The sequence below is a fragment of the Aphanomyces astaci genome, assembly GCF_000520075.1.
Source record: "Aphanomyces astaci strain APO3 unplaced genomic scaffold supercont1.83, whole genome shotgun sequence".
Classification (NCBI taxonomy): domain Eukaryota; phylum Oomycota; class Saprolegniomycetes; order Saprolegniales; family Verrucalvaceae; genus Aphanomyces; species Aphanomyces astaci.
The window spans coordinates 274,292-284,885 of NW_009798346.1; the positions used below are offsets into that span (position 1 = coordinate 274,292).

Genomic DNA, 10,594 nt, shown 5'->3' on the forward strand with positions numbered 1-10,594 from the left:
CGAATTTCAACTTTTGCTGTGAATCGACTGAAACTCTTGGTATTCTTTAGCCGAACAGCTGTAATATAATGGCACCAACTATGGCTACAGTACAAGGCAGCTCGACATGCGAATTGGTAGTGATTTTTGGCGTCCATTTGTAAGGTGTATGAACAGGCGTCGGCTACAAAGTTTGACTGATCACGTCAAGTGTAAGACACCAATGTGTCTTGAGGTGATCAGTCAAACGCTACTTGAACTACTCCGAGTGTGCAAGACACATTGGTGTCTTACACTTGAGTACTACTCCGAGTAGTTCAAGTAGCCTACGGACGACGCAACTCGGAAGAACAAGACGGGCGATACAAAGAAAAGAGGACTCAATGACCCGTGATTCACATTCATTTTAGTGTTATTTTTCAATATATTGCAGCTAATCGGGTGTATTTTTTGTACAGGCACCACTCGTTGCTGCTGTCTGTCTTGACATTGACTGTAACGGTAGCAAGTGATTAGTTTGTCGTTCAACTACTTACTACGAAAATGTATACTATACTAAATAAACTACATCAAGTAAGTGTTTTTTTCTACGACTTCTTCAACGGCCTTTGCTGTCAATGGTGCGCCAATCTTTAGCTTATTCGACAGCCTTGCCCTCGTTTTGTTAACGATGTGTTAAGCTGTATTCTTGGTCGGCAGCTTGGATTCTTGTACGCAGGTCTTCAGTAATCGTTTGAAATGGCGTCCTTGATGCTGCGCTCAAGCTCCCAAGTTGCTTCGTGCTCGGGCAAACCATGCCACTGGACCAAGTACTCTTTCTTCCGATTGAACTCTCTTTGCTTCAACAGCGCTTCAACGATGTGCAGTTTATTTCCCGCGTCGTGGTGAATGATAGGAGTTGTCTTCCTTGAAATCGTTCTGGGTTTTGAACATGATGCTTCAAGCGATCCACATTTAAGACATCATGAAGCCTGCTCATGCTTCATGGCAACTTCAACCGCATCGCATTGGCGTTCACAACTCCTTGTATCTTGAACGACCCAATGAATCGAGGCACGAGCTTCGCCTTTTCATTCTTGTTTTTGACTTGAGCGTGCTTCAACGGTATGTTTCGTGGCACCAGCATCACATAATCGCCTTCCTTAAACTCTACCAACGATCGCTTCTTGTCGTAGTAGTTCTACTGTCGAGCTTGTGCTTTCTGGAGGTTGTCACGTGTCATGCGTTCCTTGCAGTGTTCCGCAAAGTTCTTTACATACTCGTTTAGTGCCTCGATCGCGTTCAGAGCTGGGTTGCGTAACATTCTTCCCGTATCCACTTCAAATGGTATTAACCCCGTTGACGTCTGAACTAGGCCTTGATTTTCCAAGATGTTCTGACCAGTCGTGACCCAAGTATGAGACTTGACATCTCAAAGCATCTTCGATGGTCCGATGTTGTCGTTCGGTGGCTCCATCACTTTGCGCTCGACCCCCCGTCGTCATGCAATGATTAACGCTTGCCAAAATTCACTCGTGAACTTGGAATGATGACAACTGCTGGTAAACCATGGTATCGCACGACTGCATCGAAGAACTCCTTCGCTGCTTGGAGAGCATCGACGTTTGACGTTGTCGCACAGTATGTAGGACGCTTTGACGTTTTGTCAACGCACGTCATGATTGCATCCTTTCCGTTCGAGACCGGTAAACCAGTAATCCAGTCCATCGAAACTGTGTGCCAACGTTCCTCAGGCGATCGGAATCATTCTTCATTCGCCTTGGCTGCTTGACTTGTATCGCGCACAAGTTTCACACGCCGCAAAATAGAGTTTGACGTCTGCTTCAAGACCGCTCCAATAATACCATTGTTCATTGTGCAATTGCGTTCGCCGTACGCCGAGATGAGCCGTGGTGCTTGTGTCATGACTCTGCGAAATGATCTCGCCCTTGATATAGTCGTCGTTTGGAACGCACAACTTCCACACTTGATCCATCGACTTCACGAAGAAGAGTCCACCTGTCTTCGTTCTTAAACTCCTTCGTCTTGGCGTATGCTCGCACAAAACGTTGCTTCAAGTTGTCTTCCATCTTGATCCATGAATACGAAAATTTCTCTGCGTGGTTGATGACGAGTTGATGCGGAACTTCGACTTCGACATTCGACACATCCACCTCATTCCCCCGAGAAGGCAGGTTCATCATCAATTCCAAAGTGCGAATGTTCAAGCACTTGATGTCACGCACTCGATCGCTCCATTCGGGTAACACAACGATAACGGTCGTAACACGTAGTGTCACACTGCACAGCGCAAGTACTCGCTTGCATGATATTGCGTGGTGGACGAATGTTCAAGCACTTGATGTCACGCACTCGATCGCTCCATTCGGGTAACACAACGATAACGGTCGTAACACGTAGTGTCACACTGCACAGCGCAAGTACTCGCTTGCATGATATTGCGTGGTGGACGAATGTTCAAGCACTTGATGTCACGCACTCGATCGCTCCATTCGGGTAACACAACGATAACGGTCGTAACACGTAGTGTCACACTGCACAGCGCAAGTACTCGCTTGCATGATATTGCGTGGTGGACGCGACAATATATCCGCAACAACGTTTGTTTTGCCAGGACGATGGTGCAACGTGAAGTCAAAACTGCTGAAGAAATCCAACCAGCGTGTTAACTTAGCTGTTAAAACTGGAGTCTTCAATAACTACTGGCAAGTCGCGTTGTCCGTGAAGACATTAAAGTGTGACTCATAGACGTAGTGTCTCCACTTGGCTAGTCCCAACTTGATTGCATACAATTCTTTCTCATGCGATGGCCAATTGCACTCGGTGTCACTTAGCTTCTTCGACAAAAATGCAACCGGTCGGTCTTCTTCGTTCACATTCAGTTACGATAACACCGCTCCACAACAATAAACCGAGGCGTCCATTGTGATCATAAATGGCTGGTCAAAGTCCGGTAACTGCAACACTGGAGTTTGTTGCAACGCAGCCTTGAGGACCAAAAACGTTTTGTTGTGTCGGTCCATCCATTCCCATGGAACCTTGTCCTTCGCGAGCTCGCTGATCGGTAGTATCAATTTGGATATAGTCGCAATGATTTGCGGTAGTACCCCTCCATACCAAGGAAACTTAAGAGCTCCTTGTGATTAGTAGGCGCTGCCAACTCTTCGATCGCTCGAACTTTGCTCGAATCGACTTGCAATCCATCACCAGAGATGGTGTGCCCCAGGAAGTTCACTTTATCGACTGCAAACACGCACTTGTTGAGTCGCGCATACAACTTTTCCTTGCACAAACTTCCAGGACAACTCGCACATGTTCGACATGTTCAGTCCATGGTCTTCGAGTAGACACAAATGTCATCCAGGTAGACAACAACGAATGGAAACTTGTCGAACAATGGAGGACTCCCAAAACCTACACAAATTACTTGCCCATCGTAAATTCAATCCGGATAACAACTGTATTTTAATTGTCATGTTCGCTCGTTTGGTCGAAACCATTGATAAAGTGCCACCAAAACCTCCCCAATTAGTAAAATTAGGCAATTTCTATTGGATGAAAATAACATTTACAACAACTTAATTGGTGAAATAAGTCCAATGGCCATAATAACAACAACCTCCACGTTCATGTAGCTCGCTTTAGTTCTGGTGGCTTCTCGGTGGCAACGACTTCGACGCTCATGACAGCGCTGAGGGTCCGACGACAACTCAAAGTGCGCAACTGCATCAAGGCTATTTCCCTGCTCAAAGACCAGGAACACTCTCCTTGGTATACGAGGTAACAAGCAAGAAATACTGAGTCGTTCATACCAACGGTCTCGGTGACACCCGACGCCTTTGACCACATCTTGGCTCACTTCAAACATGAGTACGTTGTATTATCGAGGCCCAGTCGCAGTGGACGCCCCTCACGAATTCCTAAAAAGCACGCCGTCCTCGCCATGTTGTAGCATTACTACACTGCAGCTGTGGAAGGCAAGACCATGCAAGAATTGTTCAGCCTGACACCAAGCACGTTTGCACGAGTACTCGGGCGCGCCGAGGACGCCTTGTGGCGAACGTTAAAGAGCATCCCCGACGCATCAATCCGTTGGCCATCGAAATTCAAACAAGCGTACTGGGCGTCCAAGTCGAATGCTCGGGAACCCCTCGTGCATGGTGTTTTCGCGTTTGTTGATGGAAAGAACTTGCGAGTACAAGAACCTTCGAATGCTGACCTCCAAAATGCGCACTACAATGGTATGTTTCTGTCCGAACTTGACTCATTAAATGTTATAGGGTGGCTGCATTGTGTTTTCGTCACTGGTGTCGTGTGCTACGGACTCGGCGGCACGTTGATTTGGGGGAGCCATAACTGTCCCGGGTCGTGGAACGATGGTGAGATGAGCCGACGTCTACAGGACATCTTGTCCGACGACTCGAAGGTTGGTCCTGGTATGTGCATTGCATCCGACTCGGCCTTTCCAGTCGGGGGGGCGTTGTGCCGGTAGAATTATCACTCCCCTGAAGGACGGAGACCTTGAGCGGCAGCCCCCAGAGTGCCGCCTAGCGCTACAAACGATGAGCGATTGTATCACGTCCTTGCGACAAGCAGCAGAGTGGGGGATGGGCTCGGCGACCAAGGTGTATCGCCAATTGTTGCTGCCACTTCCATAAAACCCAACGTTGCGTGGAATGCGGCTCGATAACATCTTTCGACTCTACAACTATCGTGTTCGTCGTTGCGGTATAAGTCAAATCAAGAACGTGTTTGGTGTATAGTTCATTTTAAAAAATGTGCAATTTAAGTTCTGAAATAACTCCTAAGTGTAGCCTAGCTGTGCCGATTTTCAATTTCATAGGGGGTTGTAAGCAACGTGAAAGATTAAACTGATAGTCCAACCAAGTATGAATTAAATGTGGTAATATTACTTCATAGAGATTCTTCTTTTTTCGCCGTAATCGCTTAATTCAGTACTAAAAGTAATAAAAATCCTAATTCATGAATAAAATTTCTATTGCCTCCAGTACTTTACTTCAAAATAAGCAAAGTAATTGATTAGCAATGACGTTCTTACATCAAGTATGTTAGTGTCCTCTATTTGAAAATATCATCAGCTGCAGTTGCTCTCGACGATCTTCGCGCTCTTGACGGTCGGCTTCTGATTTGGTTTCACGTGCAACCTGTTCTCGACGCCAAGCATCATCACGCTCCAATCGCAGTTCTTCACGTTTTGCTGCACGCTTATCCATGGCAACCATCATAGACATAAAGTCCATTGTTGCCTTGCTGCTGCGTTGTCAATAACCTTGTCGATCGACAACCTTTTCTTCGCAACGTATGACAACTGCCCCGTGCTATCACATGCTCGGCTAGCCTTCAGCGAAATCCCAAGTTTGGCCAACGCAGTTCGATTTGTGTAGACTTTGAAAGTGAATATGTGGGACCCGAAAAGTTCGGCTTTTCGGGTACCACATATTACTTTCAAAGTCTACACAAGTATCTTAATCCACCGTGTGAATACAAATCATACATATACCATTCCTGCCAACTTCGTCGTCCTCTTCACAATCGTCCTCGAGTGCCAGAACGTCTGCTTTGTTGTCGATGTCACGGACAATCCACTTTGCTCTCCGAACATCCATCGGGCACTCCGGGTCGCCTGTTGGCTTCGGATTGTTGCGTAGCTGTTGATATTTACGCTTCAATGATTCCGCATCACGATGCGGAAAGCCGCTTGCCGCTGTGTTGAACTCAATTTCTACCTTTCTCCATGCGTTTTTGCCCATCGGTATTATCGATTCGACTTTGTCCAGCATGAGATCTACTGACGCGACGCACCAATTCTTCCCGCGCCGCTTGCTGGACTTGGACATGGTAAGATTATCAATGAAAGGACTGGTAGAGCAGTCGACTCGTCGATCTGCTTCGGAAGTTACTTCTGATTGGGCTTGTCCAATCGTCTTAATTGTACTTCAAAAAATTGTACAAATTATTAGAGATTAATTGTGTCGGGTTTGGCATAAACCCATTGCTTTGCGGGGACCAAAATATCGTCTGATCTTATTGTGAACGACTCGACACAAATTTTTATTTGAAAAATGTCTCAATATTTAGTCCACACAAATTTGTTTGTGTAGGTTTTGGAAGTCCCCCAATGATCGCATCAGTCGCGACCATATCCCCGGCATACCCGCCATGCCCATCGGCGCAACGCAACATTGCAAGAGTTCTTGTGCGTTCGAAATGCCGTGTACTTGCGAGCATGTGGGAGCACAAGCATTTGATGGTACCCCGATGCAAGATCAAGCTTCGAGAATATCTTGCATCCATGCTTCTTGTTGAAGATGCCCTCAATGTTGGGTAGAGGTATCTTGGGGATTTCAGACTGGGAGTTAACATGCCGGTAGTCGAGCACCCATCGAATTGGAGTGTTCGCGGTTGCTGTCTTCAACCACACGTGACGAGATGGCATTTTACCGTTCTCATCCTTCTTTGGTACTCCAAGGATGTTCGACACCCAATCACTCGTTGACAACTGAACCCATCCTTTGGCTTTGAGCTTGTTGACAAACTTGTCCAACGACTCTTGCTCCACTTTCGCCAGTCGAAATGGTGCACGATGCTGTGGCTTCGCATCTGGCTTCATCGTGACGTCAAACTGAACCGCTAGTTCCGGTGGCAGTTCATCCGGTGGTTCCTTCGGAAAGACGTCCTTGAACTCATCGAGAAGAGTCTCGATCTCGGCTGGTCGTTGCTGTGTTTGTGCTTGGACTTCACAAACCTCGACTATCCATCCAGTCGATTCCGTCGACATCGCATTGGCTTCGACTTCTTCCTCGATTGAAGTGATTTCACGCTTGCGCCAATCGATAACTGGATTGTGCTTCGCAAACCAAGCTACACCCAGGATGACGTCAAAGTCCTTGCCTTTCAAGTCCCACTCTGTCATTACTGTGACCATGAATGAGAACTAGTCGACCTTGATCGTTTCCATCACTTCTCGCGTATTCGTCATAGATGACCACTCGTTGTCATACGCAGCAATGCGCACTGACATGTTGCGAATGACGTTGGTTCCCAACCCAACTTGACAAAGTGAATGCGTCGCTCCAGAATCCAACAACAACTTCACATAATTGCCACTTATTACACCCGGCTTAATCATCAACTCTGGTGACTTCTTCCCAGCTTCGGGTTCCACTTGAACAACCGTTCCCACAGTCCCCTTGTCGTCGTTCACTTCCTACAAACAAGATGCACTCAACATCATCGTTCGACACTTGCTCCTGGACTTCGAGGTTGTTCTGGTGGCTGGGTGGTGCCTGCCCTGATATCTTCTTCTTGGGTTTCCGACATTCTGTCGCGATATGCCCCAAAATCTGAGAGTTGTAACACCGAATCTTGCTGCTTGCATCTTGACATTGTCCACTTCCATGTCTGTGGACACTTGCGACTCCAAACGCGATACATGTCCTTCGCGCTGGTCGCTTCCATAGTCCGTCCGATTCCATCGCTTCGGCTTGTCGGGACGCTTCATCGACGAGATTGAAACAGAATGGGCACGTTCATACTCAAACGCCGCCTTGATCGCTTCAGACAAGGTCTTGCTTTGACGGTACTTCACTTCCCAGCGGGTCTTCAATTTTAACCCTCGAATAAAGAACGTCACCTTCTCCAGCACTGACATCTCCTGCACATCCGTGCAAACACGACGGAACTTCTCGATGTTCTCGACTAAGTCTTTGCACCCCTTCTGCTGCAACGCAAACAGACGGTCACGTAGCCGCTCTTGCAGATCGCTCGGTTCGAACTCTTCACGCAAACCGTGTTCGAACTCCGCGAGTGTCGTAAACCCATGGCCTTGCGACGCTAGCTCTTGATACCACGCAGCTGCTTGCCCTTGGAGGTTCGCCACAACCATCGCTAGACAGCGTGCTTCAACCGCTTCGTTGGTTTCGTACTTCAAGTTCTTCGCCACAAAGAACGTCTTGACTCGGTGGACTCAGTGGATGTACAAACCGATGCTCTCGTTCAAATGCCCATGGTACACTGGCATTGAGAGTCCCTCAACACGCCGTTCCGTGTCATGTAGTTGGCTTCTATCCTGATCGCCGTTACTAGACACAAATTGATGTAGCGCTGCTTGCATGTCCTGCTGCGCCTTCAGTTGATTCTCCTGTTGCTCTTGTTGATTTGCCAACACTTGCTCGTGTGCTTGGGTTTGGGATTCCAGCAGTTGTTGGATCATCTGCTGATGATGCTCCATAGTCCCAACTAGCCTCGCAAACACTTCCTCCATGATTTCGATTGGGAAAAAGTTTTATTACAGGCTCGCTAGGTATGTTGTTTCCCATGTCAGTGCCAACACAAACAACCAAATGGGGGAGTGCCGACTCCCTGCAAACCGCACACTTGATTGACTTGATGTTACCACGGCGTTGCAGAACCAAGAGCGAGATTCCGGTAGTTGGCTGGGACAGGTGTTCTGTTTTCTACGTCCTAGTACTATTAGTAATACTTCTAGTAATACTATTCCTGTTCGTGTCGGTTCGCCAAGGGTCGGCACCCGGTGGCCTCGGTTGATGACCACCTGTGTTATGGCGGGACTTGTATTAAGTCGCCCACCACAACACACATCCCAAGCCATGTTCCGCAGGACACTCTTGGGCCTCGCTAATTCTTCGCCCTCGCTCGCTTCATTGCCTTGCGCAACGCATCGCCTTCGCTCGCTGTCTTCACGCCTTCAACGTAGTTCTTCACCACAGTCGAGCATTCATGCATGAGCTTCTGCAGCGGTTCCCATGAGGACTCGATATCTTCAAACCCTTCCCAAAGCACTTCCAGCATGAAATCTTTCACATCCGGAACAAACTTGTGTCCCGCGATGGACTTGACCTTCAGCATGGTCCCTTGCTCGGAAACGTGTTCGAGGATCTCTTCGGTCACTCCAAAGCTGTCTTCGGCGTAGAGCTTGACTCTTGATGCGTGTGCTTCCCGCAGTTCACGAGTCACCAAGTGCTCCAAAACGACGGAGAATTCGCCCACTTCCTTGACTCGGTAGGGGCCCGTCCAGGTTACGAGCAGCTTGGGGTGATAACGTTCGTCGACGCGGAACCAGAGCACATAGTCGCCCTCGCTGACATTGCATTGTTCGTATTTCTCGGTCGCTTTCGTCGCTTTCGCCGCACGCATCGCATTCTTGTCTAGGACTTCTTTGTGCATGCCTTGCAGGCTAGCACGCAGCTTGTCCAAGTTTTTGGGGATGTCCTTGACCGTCCAGTCGCTCTCTCGGAGTTCCTTGTTCATGCCCACCAAGATGACATCCAGGGGAGTCGCCAGGTTTAGAGCCGTGAACAGCTGCATCGGTGATTTGCTCGCCAGTGATGCTGCCGGTGTTTGGTTGAGGTTGGCTTGGACCACCGGCAATAGGTGGTCCCATTCTTGTTCGGCTAGCTGGTACACTCGCAGCATGACCCGCATCACTTGGAGGATGTCGCGATTCATCCGCTCAACCGTTCCATTGCGCCAGGGGCAGTAGGCCAAGGTTAGGTCATGATGGACCTTGAACTTGTGGGCTAGCGCCTTCATGGCCACGTTTTGAAATGGGTTCCATGGTCACTGACCCAGACTCGTGGCATTCCGAACCGCTTCGTCCAGTCCACCAGGGCATTCACACATAATTGGCTCGTGGGTCCATCGCATGCAATGAGCTCGCAGTAGTGGGTAAGGTCGTCTTTGAATACTTGGCGCCGCTGAACGCTTCGCCCATGTAGAGGTAGTCGAAGTGAATTCCTTCGTTGCGCTCTTTCGCGTGCCATCTCGGAGCATACGGTCGATGGACCACCCTTCCCCCTTTTACATGAGGGCACAACAAGCAGCCACGAAGGAATTCACTGGCCCTGTCGGCCAAGTGGTCGATATTGAACAGGCGGCGGATAGTAGCCACCAGCGCTGCATATCCACGGTGTCCGGCGCTGCCGCAGTGGGTAACGACCATGATCCGTTGGATCAGGTCATTCGCCGCACTCGGTATCCATAGCCGCTCGTCCACTTGCCACAGTCCGTCCACCACAGTAGCTCGCTTTGGTTTGGTTGCGCCATGCTGGACGGATGTCCACCACACATGGCCACACAAAGTCCTCGTCCAGCGGCCGCAATTTCGGTTGTACCGGTGGGGAACTTTGCGTGTTTTGACTTTCTTTGACCAGCCATGGCCCCGACGTATTTTGACCCGCTTGGTCGCTAGACTTGGTGTCGGCTGACCCCAACGGCTCATCATATCCGCCCAAAGGTTGTGGATGCCGTCGATGTGTATGATTTCATAACGATAGCCGCCAATAATGGCAACCCATCTCATGAGTTTGCCGCATGTGTGCGCCTTCCATTCTTCGCCCGGGGCAAAGACATGGATGAGCTTCTTGTGGTCACAGTACATCTTGAACCCCGTAGGTCGCATAAGCATGTAATTGAGCTTCTCGCACGCACGCGCAATAGGGTAGGCTTCCTTTTCGATGACTGACCACGCCTTCTGGGCGCCCGCAAACATCCCCGAATGACACAAGAGCAGTTCGTGACGTTGTTCTTGGACTGGGCTGTCATCATCGAATGCCACCACTTGAGTTACCACAAT

General features: G+C 48.9%; 5 protein-coding genes across 5 annotated transcripts; 1 reads left to right on the forward strand and 4 right to left on the reverse strand.

Moving 5' to 3' along the window:
- Positions 1-701: 701 nt before the first annotated feature.
- On the reverse strand, positions 702-2,159 carry H257_16304 (hypothetical protein; the record flags this gene model as incomplete). Its single annotated transcript, XM_009844680.1, has 4 exons — positions 702-897; positions 978-1,159; positions 1,856-1,906; positions 1,959-2,159. 4 exons carry the CDS (start codon positions 2,157-2,159, stop codon positions 702-704), a joined length of 630 nt encoding a protein of 209 aa, XP_009842982.1.
- Positions 2,160-3,606: 1,447 nt separating this feature from the next.
- H257_16305 (hypothetical protein) lies at positions 3,607-3,847 on the reverse strand (the record flags this gene model as incomplete). The annotated part of the gene is made up of 2 exons (XM_009844681.1): positions 3,607-3,721; positions 3,792-3,847. 2 exons carry the CDS (start codon positions 3,845-3,847, stop codon positions 3,607-3,609), a joined length of 171 nt encoding a protein of 56 aa, XP_009842983.1.
- Positions 3,848-3,964: 117 nt separating this feature from the next.
- Positions 3,965-4,637, forward strand: H257_16306 (hypothetical protein; the record flags this gene model as incomplete). Its single annotated transcript, XM_009844682.1, has 3 exons — positions 3,965-4,220; positions 4,260-4,419; positions 4,472-4,637. 3 exons carry the CDS (start codon positions 3,965-3,967, stop codon positions 4,635-4,637), a joined length of 582 nt encoding a protein of 193 aa, XP_009842984.1.
- Positions 4,638-5,074: 437 nt separating this feature from the next.
- Positions 5,075-5,837, reverse strand: H257_16307 (hypothetical protein; the record flags this gene model as incomplete). Its single annotated transcript, XM_009844683.1, has 2 exons — positions 5,075-5,197; positions 5,514-5,837. 2 exons carry the CDS (start codon positions 5,835-5,837, stop codon positions 5,075-5,077), a joined length of 447 nt encoding a protein of 148 aa, XP_009842985.1.
- A 2,800-nt stretch (positions 5,838-8,637) lies between these two features.
- H257_16308 (hypothetical protein) lies at positions 8,638-9,552 on the reverse strand (the record flags this gene model as incomplete). Its single annotated transcript, XM_009844684.1, has 1 exon — positions 8,638-9,552. The coding sequence occupies one exon, from the start codon at positions 9,550-9,552 to the stop codon at positions 8,638-8,640; it is 915 nt and encodes a 304-aa protein (XP_009842986.1).
- Positions 9,553-10,594: the final 1,042 nt, after the last annotated feature.